General features: G+C 40.6%; 1 protein-coding gene across 4 annotated transcripts in view; it reads right to left on the reverse strand.

Moving 5' to 3' along the window:
- NVL (nuclear VCP like) overlaps window positions 1-14,271 on the reverse strand; it is a 103,325-nt gene that overhangs the window by 83,553 nt on the left and 5,501 nt on the right. For 3 of the 4 annotated variants that reach the window (XM_019030929.4, XM_055372251.2, XM_019030938.3), the window contains exons 3-5: window positions 7,215-7,267; window positions 7,029-7,128; window positions 1,153-1,210 (exon numbers count right to left, since the gene is read on the reverse strand). In XM_019030929.4, the coding sequence (XP_018886474.3) occupies window positions 1,153-1,210; window positions 7,029-7,128; window positions 7,215-7,267 (211 nt within the window). Of the gene's footprint in view, window positions 1-1,152; window positions 1,211-7,028; window positions 7,129-7,214; window positions 7,268-14,271 lie in introns of those variants that run through there. The other variant, XM_055372246.2, reaches the window with a different exon arrangement.

Below are 14,271 nucleotides of genomic sequence, written 5' to 3' on the forward strand. Positions count from 1 at the left end.
AAGACTTCCGAAGTCTCTTATTCTATTCCCTGTCCTTCCTTTCTCCCTCCCTTTAGCCCTAACCCTTTTTTTTCTTTCCCTCTTTCTTTCCTTCTCTTCTCTCTCTCTTTTGCAATAAGGTCTGTCGCCCAGGCTGAAGTGGAATGGCACAATCATAGCTCACCGCAGCCTCAAACTCCTGGGCTCAAGCGATCCTCCAGCCTCAGCCTCCTGAGTAGCTAGGACTATGGGTGTATGCCACCAGATCCAGCTAATTTTTGTTTGTTTTTTGTAGAGACAGAGTCTTGCTAGGTTGCCCAGGCTGGTCTTGAACTCCTGGCTTCAAGTGATCTTCCTGCCTCAGCCTCCCAAAGTGCTGGGATTACAGACGTGAGCCATAGCCCCTGGCCTTTTATTCTATTCCTTACTGATTTTTATTTATTTATTTTTTTGGAGACAGGATCTGGTTTTGTTGCTCAGGCTGGAGTGCAGTAGTGCTATCCCAGCTCACTGCAACCTCTGCAACCTGGGCTCAAGTGATCCTCCCACCTCAGCTTCCTGAGTAGCTGGGACCACAGGTGCAAGCCATTACACCTGGCTAATTTTGGGGGGGTTTTTGGTAGGATGGGGTTGTGCCATGTTGCACAGGCTGGTCTCGAACTCCTGGGCTAAAGTGATCCACCCTCCTTGGCTTTCCAAAGTGCTGGGATTACAGGCGTGAGCCACGACAGCTAGGCTTATTTTTTTTTTTAAAGTTAGGGTCTCACTCTGTCACCCAGGCTGGAGTGCAGTGGTGCAATCACGGCTCACTGCAGCTCACTGCAGCCTTGACCTCCTGGGCTCAAGTGATTCTCCCACCTCAGCCCCCCAAGTAGCTGGGACCACAGGTGCATGCCACCATGCCCGGCTAACTTTTGTATTTTTTGTAGAGACAAGGTTTCACCATGTTGGCTAGACTTATTTTTTCGTACTTTATAGAGACAAGGTTTTGCCATGTTGCCCAGGCTGGTCTCAAATTCCTGGGCTCAAGTGATCTGCATGCCTCAGCCTCCCAGAGTGCTGGGATTAGAGGTGTGAGTCACCATGTCCAGCTAATACTGAGTTTTTCAAGGGAGATACCATAACAACTAAAAAAGAAAAAATCAAAGTGGACCCACTAAATGTTCGGCTCACCTGTGGATCTGGGTAGTCTTCCATACTTGAATCATCATCAGAATAGCTTTCAGTATACCTCAGTAAAAGGAGGGAAAAATGTTTTAAAGACTTTATCTCCCATATCCTAAAAAAATGACTACCCAAAACAAGTAAATATATTCAGCCAAAAGATTATGGTGGTTAAGAGTCCAAACTCTGGAATCAGAGAAACTAGGATTCAAAATCCAACTTAACCAGTTATTACTTAACCTCTCTAAGCGTCAGCTTCCTTATCTATAAAACGGAGATTTAATAAGTAATGTCTGTCTCCCAGGGTTATTAAAGGATTAAATAAACACTTGCAAAGTCCTTATGCATTTACAATATATAATAAATGCAAAATAAATTATAGTTATATTTATCCTAGCAATAAATAAAAGTGAGATACAAATTCCCTCAGGCCCAAGGGTCCCATTTAGGGATATCAGATTCAGGTAGAGGAAATACTTCAGCAACCTATAATTAAGTACTCTGAGTAACAAATTCACAAAGTCAACATGACCAAAGCATGTAACCAAATACAACTTCTCCAAGACTGTTCATGAGGGATGAAGGAGCAAATAAATTTCCTGTATCAAAAAAGAGGTATAAATCCTAATAAACTACAAGCTGAGAATGTAGTCTTAATTCATTATAACTGAAAGTTGTTATCTAATAGCTTCAAGTAACTCCAGGACACTGCTAGTATTTAATACTTCTTTGGAAATTATTTAAATAGGCCCGGCATGGTGGCTCACGCCTGTAATCCCAGCACTTTGGGAGGCCGAGGTGGGTGGATTACCTGAGGTCAGGAGTTCGAGACTAGCCTGGCCAACATGGTGAAACCCCGTCTCTACTAAAAATACAAAAATTAGCCAGGTGTGGTGAAAATATGCCTGTAATCCCAGCTACTCGGGAGGCTGAGGCAGGAAAATTACTTGAGCCCGGGAGACGGAGGTTGCAGTGAGCCAAGATCGTGCCACTACACTCCAGCCTGGCCCACAGTACGAGACTCTGCCTAAAAAAAAAAAAAAATTATTTAAATAAGAAAAAAAAAGTCCTTTTCTTATTTAAATAATTTTTTTTTTTTTTTAGGTAGAAAGCTTTATATGAATGCAATGAAATGCTGTTATAATTAAGATATTAAGATACAAATTCTAGCCTGGGCAACTAAGGGAGACTCTGTCTCTACAAAAAAATTAAAAAATTAGCTGGGCATCCTGGCACACACCTGTAATCCCAGCTACCTGTGAGGCTGCGGTGGGAGGATCGCTTGGGCCTAGGACGTCAAGACTGCGGTAAGCCATGATTGTGCCAGTGCACTGAAGCCTGGGTGACAGAGCGAGACGCTGTCTCAAAAAAAAAAAAAAAAAAAAAAAAAAACAAGCAAATTCTGTATTCATTAAAATTAATCAGCATTACTTGGGAGCAATTCTAATCAATGTAAATAAGGTATATCATTCAACTATTTGGAAAAAAAAAAGTTTTGCCTTACAACTCATGCCCTAAAAAAAGAAAAAAAAATTCCAAGTGGATTAAAGAGTTAAACGTAAAGAAAGAAGAAAAAGGTGTAAGTAATTATTTTACACGCTCTTGTGAGAGAGGTCTTTCTAAGCATATCAGCATAAACCAAAAGGAAAAAGACTGATAGATTTGACTACATAAAAATGCAAAACTTCTCTAATCAAAAGATGGTGCAAACAAAAATTAAAAAAGAAGTGGCAACATGGGGAAAGCAGTTGTAATGCATATAAAAAGAGGTATTATTTTATGCAAAACACTCTGACAACTAATAAGGAAAATGCAAATACCTCTCAAATGAAATAGAAAAAACTCCATAAGCAAGCAATTCACAAAACAAATATGAAATAACAAAAAAACTAACCTCAATAATTATAAAATCACAAATAAAAATATGATCAAGGCCAGAGGCGGTAGCTCAAGCCTGTAATCCCAGCACTTTGGGAGGCCAAGGTGGGCGGATCACCTGAGGTCAGGAGTTCGAGACCAGCCTGGCCAACATGGTGAAACCCTGTCTCTACTAAACACACAAAAATTGGCCAGCAGTGGTGGTGGGTGCCTGTAATCCCAACTACTCGGGAGGCTGAGGCAGGAGAATTGCTTGAACCTGGGAGGCAGAGGATGCAGTGAGCCGAGATCGCATCACTGGACTCCAGCCTGGGTGACAGAGTGAGATTCTGTCTCAAAAAAAGAAAAAATATATATGATCAATATTTTGCCTATAAAAACAGCAAAGATTAAATTATAGTATAACTAAGATTGCAGGGATGCAGAGAAATGTGCCCTTTATACAATTGTTGGGAGTATAAACTGAGTCAACCTTTTTAGGAAGGTAAGTCCAAATGCACTGGAAATCTCAAAAATATAAATCTTTGACCCCAGAAATTCCACCTCAAAAATTCAACATAAAAAAGTGATGTGTACAAAGATATATGCAGTAAAGCAGTAAAGAGTTATTTATTATGCAATAGTGTAACACAAATATCCATGAATATGGAACTGGTTAAGAAAATTATGATAAATCTATATGAAAAAGGCTGAGCTACAAACAGTAAAATGGGGCTATCACCCCAAATCCTATAGACATTAAAAGGATAACAAGAGAATATTGCAGAAGCATTATGCCAACAAATTCCACACCTGAGAGAAAATGAACAAATGATTAAAAAATACAATTTATCACAATTGACATAAGGAGAGATGTAAGGAAGAGCTGTATATCTAGCAAAATTAAAATTTATCAAAATCCTTCAGAAAAAGAAGACTCTGGGGGAAGGTGACTCTAGGCCTAGAAAAACTGTGGTCGAACACTAACAAATATTCAAAAAAGAATTTCCATAATGTGTTTTCATAAAATAGAGAACAAAAGAACACTTTCCCACTAATATCATGAGGCCGGTGTAACCCTAACACCAAAACATGACAGACATTCCAAAAATGAACAAAAGAAAATTCAGACCAATATGACACACAGATGCAAACATCTGTGGAAAAAGATTAGTAAATTGAATCCAATTAATACCCTTTTTTTCAAAAATTAGCCGGGCATGGTGGCATGTGCCTGTAATCCCAGCTACTCAGGAGGCTGAGGCAGGAGAATGGCTTAAACCCGGGAGGCGGTGGTTGCAGCGAGCTGAGATCACGCTATTGCACTCCAGCCTGGGCGACAAGAGTGAGACTCCATCTCAAAAAAACAACGTCAAACAAATACTCTTTACAAATAACTCTTTTTCTTTTCTTTTTTTTTTAGAGACAAGGCCTCACTCTCTCACCCAGGCTGGAGTGCAGTGGCATAATTATAGCTCATTGGAACCTTCAACTCTGGGGCTCAAGCAATCCTCCTACCTCAACTTCCAAAGAAGCTGGGATAGAACCATGCACCACTATGCCTGGCTAATTTTTAAATTTTCTGTAGAGACAGAGTCTTGCTGTGTTGCCCAAGCTGCCAATAATACATTAAAAAGATAACATATCAGGACCAAGTAGAGTTTATCCCCAAGAGGCAAGATTGGCTTAATACTGGGAACCAATGTAATTAATCAAATTAATAGACTAAAGGGGAAAGGCCATAATGAGAAATTTCAACAGATGCAGAAAAGCATTTGACAAATGCAATACCTATTCATGACAAAAATTCTCAGCAATCTAGGATTAGGAAACTTCCTCAATCTGACAAAGGACATCTACAAAAAAACCTAAAGCTAATGTCATATTTACAGTGAAACACTACTGAAAATTAAACACTAACCATAACAAATATCAGCAATTTGTGGAAAGAGTAGAATTCTCATAAACTGCTAATGTAAAAGTAAAATGGTAAAAAGACATTGGAAAATAGTTTGGCAATTTCTTAAATATGCATCTATCACATGACCAGCTATTCTAATCTTAGATATTTAACAAGGGAAATGAAAATACTGTCCACACAAAGACCTGGCTTTAGGCAACCATTGATTTGCTTTCTGTCACTATATGTTACATTGCATTTTGTAGAATTTTATAAGCATAAATGTTCATAGCAGCTTAATTTGTAATAGCCAGAAACTGGAAACAAACCAACTGCCCAACAAGAGATAAACAGATAGGTCAGGCAAGGTGGTTCACACCTGTAATCCCAGCATTCTGGGAGTCCGAGGCAAGAGGATTGCTTGAGCCCAGGGGTACAAGACCAGCCTGACAACATAGTGAGACCGCCATTTCTACAAAAAATTAGAAAATTAACTGGGCATAGTAGCATGCACCCGTATGGGAGAATCGCCTGAGCCCAGGAGGTAGAGGCTGCAGTGAGTTGTGATATGCCTCTCCACTACATTCCAGCCTGAGCAACAAAGTGAGACTCTGTCTCAAAAAAAACAAACAAAAAAACAGATAAATAGATAAAATAATTGCAGCATGTCCATACATACTTATCAATAAAAAGCAATGAACTATTGATACACACAACATTGATAAATCTCAAAATCATGCTAAGTGAAAGAATGAAGGAATCCAGACTTTAAAAGTATGATTCCAAATAAAATTCTACAAAATGCAATGTAACATACAGTGACAGAAAGCAAATCAATGGTTGCCTAAAGCTGGGTGCTGTGGCTCGCACCTATAATCCCAACACTTTGGGAGGATGAGGCGGGCAGACTGCTTGAGCCCAGGAGTTTGAGACCAACCTGGGCAACATGGCAAAACCCCATTTCTACGAAAAATTAGCTAGGTGTGGTAGCATGTGCCTGCAGCTACTTGGGAGGCTGAAGGAGAAGAATCAAGTAACCTGGGAAGTCAAGGCTGCAATGAGCTGTGATCACACTCCAGCCTGGGTGACAGAGTAAAACCCTGTCAAAAAAAAAAAAAAAAAAGAAAAAAGTTTGCCTAGAAACAGGGGTGGAGGGAGAAATGAATTGCAAAGCGGAACAAGAAGACTTTTGATATTTATGGAAAGGTTCAGTATCTTGCTTATGGTGATAGTTCAATGAGTATATCTATATGTCAAAACTTAACAAATTGTACACTTTAAAAATGAAGAGGTTGGCCGGGCGCAATGGCTCACGCCTGTAATCCCAGCACTTTGGGAGGCCAAGATGTGCGGATCACTAGAAGTCAGGAGTTCAAGACCAGCCTGGCCAACATGGTGAAACCCCGTCTCTACCAAAAATATAAAAAATTAGCCGGGTGTGGTGGCACATGACTGTAATCCCAGCTACTTGGGAGGCTGAGGCAAGAGAATCGCTTGAACCCCGGGGGCAGAGGTTGCAGTGAGCCGAGATGGTGCCACTGCACTCCAGCCTGGGTGACACAGTGAGACTTAATCTCAAAAAAAAAAAAAAAAAGTAGAGCTTACTGATGTCAATTATACCTCAATAAAGCTATTTTTTAAACTCTCAATACTATTTCTTAAACAAAATTAATCAGCACCTTTTTATATATCTGATGTTGTATTAGGGCAGAAAAAGAAGGTAATGAGACAGTACTGTTGGTAATGCAAACAAGTAAGCAAATAATTTCAATGCCATATGATATGATAAGGATTATAACAAATATCTGTAACTAGAAGCTAAGGAAACATTTAAAAAGGGGTCTTAGGCCTAATAAAGGCAGTAACATTTCAACTGATTCTTGAGGGCTGTGTGGGAGTTTGCGAAAGGGAAATGACACTCTAACTCAATAAAACCACCCATACAAAGGCACAGCCAAAGAGAATTTGATCTCTTTGGGGAATAAAGAACATTCAATATGGCTGAAGAGGTTAGGTAAATATTACACAGGGCTTTGTTGGCAATGAAGAGCCATTGAAAGTTTTACAAGCAGGAATGTAACGTGATAAAGTTCATGGTTTAAAAAAACCCTGCATTTGGTGTACTTACTCATTATCCTCTTCACCTTGTCTTGCCCTTTTTGCCAAATGTTCATCTTCTAATTCTGTTAAATTCTTAAGTTCCTTCTCACTACTAATTATGCTAAATACTGAAACAAAAAGAAAAACGCTATGAGCTAAAACAATTGTTTGTATAACTTTATTGATAATTTAGCTCTAACAATAAAAGACTCACCTTTTTCTACCTGAATCCTAAAAGCATTTCTTTTTCTTCGACCATAGTCTATACTGAAAAAAGAAAACAAGAAGTTTAGCATAGTAGTCTCCACCAATATTTTTGCATTAAGTTCAATCTAAATGGATCAAATAAATTTGCATGAATATTTCATTGTTACAGTATAGACACTTGCCATAAACCTATTTTCAAACTTCTAAGTTTATATATTTACTACTGTGACCTTTCTCCATTTTTTCCCCTTTTTTTAAACTAATCTTTTTTGCTTCAAATATTTTTATTTTAAAATTTCAAAGTTACTAAAAATATGAAAGAAATAATGTAATCAACACTCATATATTCTTTACCTATAGTGTTCTCAAACTGCCATATTTACTTTACTTCTGTCTGCATATAGAGATTTCTTTTGGAGGGGTAGAGCAAAACCATTTGAAAATAAGTTTTAGGCCAGGCACAGTGGCTCATGCCTGTAATCCCAGCACTTTGGGAGGCTAAGGTGGGAGAATCACTTGAGCCTAGGAGTTTGAGACCATCCCTGACAACATAGGGAAACCCTATCCCTACAAAATATTAAAAATTAGCCAGGTATGGTAGTATGTGGCTGTAGTCCCAGCTACTTGGGAGGCTGAGGTGGGAGGACAGCTTGAGTCTGGGAGGTGAAGGCTGCAGTGAGCCGTGATTGCGCCAATGCACTCAGCTTGGCCAACAGAGCAAGATCTCATCTAAAAAATAATAATAAATTAAGAAACTAAGAAGAAGAAACTAAGTTACAGACCCTTCATCTCAAAAATTCTCAGCATGTATCTCTTTAAAAAAAAATATCTGCAGCCAATTGCGGTGGCTCACTCCTGTAATTCCAGAACTTTGGGAGGCTGAGGTGGGAGGATCATGAGGTCAGGAGATCGAGACCAGCCTGGCTAACACGGTGAAACCTCGTCTCTTCTAAAAATAAAAAAAAAAAAATTAGCCAGGCGTGGTGGCGGGCGCCTGTAGTCCCAGCTACTGGGTAGCCTGAGGCAACAGAATGGCGTGAACCCAGGAGGCAGAGCTTGCAGTGAGCCAAGATCGCGCCACTGCACTGCAGCCTGGGCGACAAAGCGAGACTCCATCTCAAAAAAAAAAAAAAAAAAAAAATCAGCTGGGTGTGGTGGTGCACACTTGTGGTCCCAGTTACTTGGGAGGCTGAGGCAGGAGAATCCCATGAACCCGGGAGGTGGAGGTTGCAGTGAGCCGAGATCACACCACTGCACTCCAGCCTGGGGACAGAGCAAGACTCCGTCTCAAAAAAAAAAAAAAGGAAATCTGCATAGCTACAATACAATTAGCGCAAATAAGAAATTTAATATTGATAAATTATCTAATATACAGTCCATATTAAAATTTCTCAAATTATTCCCTAAAAATGGTCTTTATAGTTGTTTTTCTTTCTTTCTTTCTTTCTTTTTTTTTTTTTGAGACGGAGTCTCGCTCTGTGGCCCAGGCTGGAGTGCAGTGGTGCGATCTCGGCTCACTGCAGACTCCGCTTCCAGGGTTCACGCCATTCTCCTGCCTCAGCCTCCTGAGTAGCTGGGACTACAGGCGCTTGCCACCACACCCAGCTTTTTTTTGTATTTTTAGTAGAGACAGGGTATAGTTGTTTTTCTCTGACCCAGAGTCTAGTCAAGGTTCATGCATTTACTTGGTTGTTGTACCTCTTTGGACTCTTTTAACTTGTAATAATCTCTTCACCTTTGTGCATGTAACACTGACATTTTTGAAGGATCCAGGCCAGCTAATTTATAAAATGTCCCACAATCTGAATTTATGTCTCCTCATTATTAAATTCAAGTTAAACATTTTTAGCAAGACCATCTGCTAAAAATATAGGTGAAAGTTTGATGAGTACAGGATATTTGTATAATCTGAAAATATATTCTTATAAATTATTTATTAATTTCAAATTAATTTACAGTGGATTGATCAAAACTAACATTACCGAATAACACCCCACACAGATATTCTGTGCCTTTTGAAGTCAAATTGCTTCTTTGGTTTTCCTTCCAAAAACATATAACCTGATTCCAACCATGTGGAAACAGCAGAAAAATCCAAATTGAGGGATATTCTTTATAGTAACTACCTGTAATCTTCAAAAAATGTAAAGATCATGAAAAACAAAAAAAGGTTGAGGAACTGTTGCAGATTAAAGGAAACTAAAAAGTAAAACAAGCATAATTTAGGGGCTGGATTTCAGTTCTGGAAAAAAAATTCCCATAAAATAATAGCTATAAAGAACATTATTGAGACAGGCAAACTCTGAATATGAATGGTAGATTCGATAATATTACTGAATCAAGATTACATTTTCTGGTTTTAATAAATAAACTGTGGTTATATAATAAAAGCCTTTGTCCTTAGAGAATAGATAGTATGCATGGATAAAGGGACATTCTAGGTAGAGTATATGGGTGTTCTTTGTACTATTTTTTCCATTTTCCTCTTTATAAAAATTTGTGCCAGCGCAGTGGCTCACACTTGTAATCCCAGTACTTTGGGAGGCCAAGATGGGCGGATCATTTGTGGTCAGGAGTTCGAAACTAGCCTGGCCAACATGGTAAAACCCCATCTCTACTAAAAATACAAAAATCAGCCAGGCATGGTGGTGGGTGCCTGTAATCCCAGCTACTTGGGAGGCTGAGGCAGGAGTATCACTTGAGCCCAGGAGGTGGAGGTTGCAGTGGGCAGACATCACACCACCACACTCCAGCCTGGGTGACTGAGTGAGACTCCATCTCAGAAAAAAAAAAAAACTTTATGTTTTTGAGACAGGGTCTCACTCAGTCAGGCTGAAGTGTAGTTGTGCAATCAGAGCTTGCCACAACCTCAACCTCCTGGTCTCATGCAATCCTCCCACCCCAGCCTCCAAGTAGGTACGACGACAGACACGTGCCAGCACACCTAGTTAATTTTTTAATTTTTTTTGTAGAAATGGGGGTCTCACTATGTTGTCTAAGCTGGTCTGGGTCAGTTTTTCTTAAATGTGAAATTACATCAAAACACAAAGTTTTAGATGAGGCAAATATTGTACTAAATCATGACCATTTAAAAAGGCAACTTGGGGCCTGGCACGGTGGCTCATGCCTGGAATCTTAGCACTTTGGGAGGCTGAGGCGAGAGGATCACTTGAGCTCAGGAGTTCAAGGCCAGCTGGGCAACATGGCAAAACCCCATCTCTACAAAAAATACAAAAAATCAGCGGGGCATGGTGGCATGTGCCTTAGTCCCAGCCATCTGGGGGCTGGGGCAGAAGGATGAGCCCAGGGGGCTGAAGCTGCAGTGAGCCGAGATTGAGCCACTGCACTCCAACCTGGATGATAGAGCGAGACTGTGTCCCCCAAAAATAAATAAATAAATAATTAAAAATTAAACAGAGAAAGAAAGACGTAAAAGCGATTCTTCACTCATGGGCCATACAAAACAAGGTGGTAGGCAGGAACTGGTTTGAGGGCCATAGTTTGCCAACACCTGGATAAGAGATGATGGCAGATGGATGTAAGCAGAATGTTTAAAAGCTGAAACAGGCCAGGTGTAGTGGCTCATGCCTATAATCCTAACACTTTGGGAGGCCAAGGCAGGAGGATCACTTGAGGTCAAGAGTTCAAGACCAGCCTGGCCAACACAGTGAAACCCCATCTCTACTAAAAATACAAAAATTATTTTTAGTAATAATTTTTAAATAAATTTTTAGGGTGTGGTGGTGTACACCTGTAGTCCTGGCTACTTGGGAGGCTGAGGCAGGAGAGTCACTTGAACCCGGGAGGCGGAGGTTACAGTGAGCCGAGATTGCCCCGCTGCACTCCACCCTGAGCAACAGAGTAAGATTCCATCTCAAAAAAAAAAAAAAAAAAAAAACCTGAAACAGTAGTCTAGACAAGAAATAATGAGGCTCTGGATTAGGCTAGTATAGTAATGGTAGGGAAAGGAGATAACAGGCATCATGAAATATTTAAGAGACCACAGCAAGGCTTCTTGGTGACTTATTATAGACATGGCAGGGGGATTCAAGGCTAGGTAGAAGGAAGTGGACAACATATAGATTAACCTGGGTGACTGGCTGAGTAACAGTCATACCACCAACTAAGAAAAAAGGTTACCAACAAAACACAACTCATAGATTTCAATGGAGTGAGTGGCGGGGATAGAAACAATCTTAGTTTAGTCTTTATTTTTATTTTTTAAGAGACAGGGTCTTGCTCTGTCACCCACGCTTCAGTGCAGCGGTGCAATCGTAGCTCACTGCAGCCTTGAATTCCTGGCCTCAAGTGATCCTCCTGCCTCAACTTCCTGAGTAGCTAGGACCGACTACAGGTGGATGCCACGCTAATTTTTTATTTTTTTTTGGTAGAGACAGAATCTTGCTATGTTGCCCAGGCTGGTCTCAAACTCCTAGCCTCAAGCGATCCTCCTGTGTCAGCCTCTCTAAGTGCTGAAATTACAGGTGTGAGCCACTGTGCCCTGGCCTTAGACCACTCATTAAATAAATTCTGATCAGGGGAAGGAAAAATACTACTGAGTGGTAGCCAAAGTGAGGTATACTATTGTTTTAAAAAGCTTTCTGTCTTAGTTTCTCTTCTTTTCTTCCTTCCTAATACAGATTTTGGTATTGATAAGTATAGTGCTACTGTGACAAATACCTTAAAATGTAGAAATGGTTTCGGAACTAGGTAGTAGAGGCCAGAGAGTTTTGAGGTGCATGTTAGAAGAAACCTAGATGGCTCTGAAGTGACTGCTGTTAGAAATATGGACACCGCAGGGCGTGGTGGCTCACGCCTGTAATCCTAGCATGTTGGGAGAATGAGGCGAGCAGATTGCCTGAGCTCAGGAGTTCAAGACCAGCCTAGGTAACACAGTGAAACCCTGTCGCTACTAAAATACAAAAAATTAGCCAGGCATGGTGGCGTGCACCTGTAGTCCCAGCCACTCAGGAGGCTGAGGCAGGAGAATCGCTTGAACCCGGGAGGCAGACGTTGCAGTGAGCTGAGATTGCGCCACTGCACTCCAGCCTGGGTGACAGAGTGAGACTCCATCTCCAAAAAAAAAAGACACGGAAGGCAATTCTGGTAAGAGCTCAGAAAGACAAGAGAAGAGCTGTACAGGAAGGTTCTATAGTTATATACACACAGAGAGAGAATGCTATTAGAAATATGAATGTTAAAGATGCTTCTGGTGAGGTCTCAGACAGAAATGAGAAGCAGGATATTGGAAATTGGAAGAAAGGCAGTCCATGTTACGAAGTGGCAGAGGACTTGTGTTTTACTGTTTTAAAAGTAGAACTTGTAAGTGATGAATCTAGATATTTCACTCACATTTCCAAGCAAAGTGTTGAAGTGTGGCCTGATTTCTCCTTGCTGCTTATAGTAAAATTTTACAGTATAGACAGAGATAAAGAAGGAATTGTTCAACAAAAAGGAAACCAGAACCTGAAGATTGGAAAATTCTCAGTTTATCCATATTGTAAAAAATGAAAAAGCATAATCTAAAGAGAATATCAAGGGTGTGGGGGGACAACAATTTGCTAAAGCAATTACCAGCATATGACTTATGGATCCAGTCAGCCATCTCAGCAGAAGCCAGGAATAGAGATGGGGTTAAAGCAACAGAAACACTGCCAGCTTGGACTGAAGGGACCGAGATGGGGACAAAATTAAGGAAGGCTGTTGGACTTCCAGGATTCTATAGGACAGGGCCAATAAAACCATCCAGCTGTGAACACAAGTTATCCTTCAAGAAAAGGGAAGAATGACCCTTAAGGAGGCTCAAAAGAAGGCAGGGCTGCCACTGCCAACACAGACCCAGAGGGCACAGGTCCGGCAGGTGGGGCTGCCTCCTCCTAGGTAACAGGGCAGGATCACCACCCTACGGAGCCTACAGGGCAGGGCATCAAGCCAAAGAGGATTATTCTAACGCCTGAAAATCTAATGACATTTGCCCTGCTTGGTTTTAGACTTGCTTGGGACCCATGACCCTTTCTTTTTTCCAATTGCTCTCTTTTAGAATAGGAATGAATGTCTAACCTACACCTATGCCTGTCCCGCCATTGTACAATTGTGCATCACTAAACAATGGAGACACATTCTGAGAAGTGTATCATTAAGCATTTTCACTGTGTGAAAACAAAAATAAGTAAGAGTATACTTACACAAACCTAGATGGGCTAGCCTATTACACACCTAGACTACATGGTATAGCCTACTGTGCCTACAAACCTATACAGCACATTATTGTACTAAATACTATAGGCAACTGTAACACAATGGTATTGTGTATTTAAACATATCTAAACACAGAAAAGGTACAGTACAAATATGATATAATAATCTTATGGGATCACCATCATACATGAGGTCCATCATTGACTGAAACACTGTTATATAGCACATGCCTGTATTTTGGAAGCAGATAACTTGTCTGGTTTCACAGGTTGATAGATGAAGAGGAATTTTGCCCCAGGATAAATCATACCTTGAATCTCAGCCATTACCAATTAATTTAGATAACATTATTTTTATTTATTTTATTTTTAGAGACAGGGTCTTGCTCTGTTACCCAGCTGGAGTGCACTGGTGCAATCATAGCTCACTGCAACCTTGAACTCCTGGGCTCAAGCGATCCTCCCACCTCAGCCTCTCGAGTAGCAAGGACTACAACAGGTTCAGGCCACCATGCCCAGCTAATTATTTCTATTTTCATTTTGTAGAGATGGGGTCTCACTATGTTCCCCAAGTTGGTCTTGAACTCTATGGCCTTAAGCCAATGGCCCCTCAAAACGCTGGGATTATAGGTGTGAGTCCTTGCATCTGGCCTGATGTAGATGATATTGAGATAAGAGTTTGGACTTAAGAGGTGATGCTAACATGAGTTAAGACTTTTGGGGCTTGTGGAATGGAATGAATGTATCTGCAGATGAGAAGGCCATGAATTTTGGGAGCCACAGGACAGAGTACAATAAGCTGAACTGTGTTTCCCTTATATTCTTATGTTGATGTCCTAACCCCCAGTACCTCTGAATATGACTGCA

This window comes from Gorilla gorilla, chromosome 1, assembly GCF_029281585.2.
Source record: "Gorilla gorilla gorilla isolate KB3781 chromosome 1, NHGRI_mGorGor1-v2.1_pri, whole genome shotgun sequence".
Classification (NCBI taxonomy): Eukaryota; Metazoa; Chordata; class Mammalia; order Primates; family Hominidae; genus Gorilla; species Gorilla gorilla.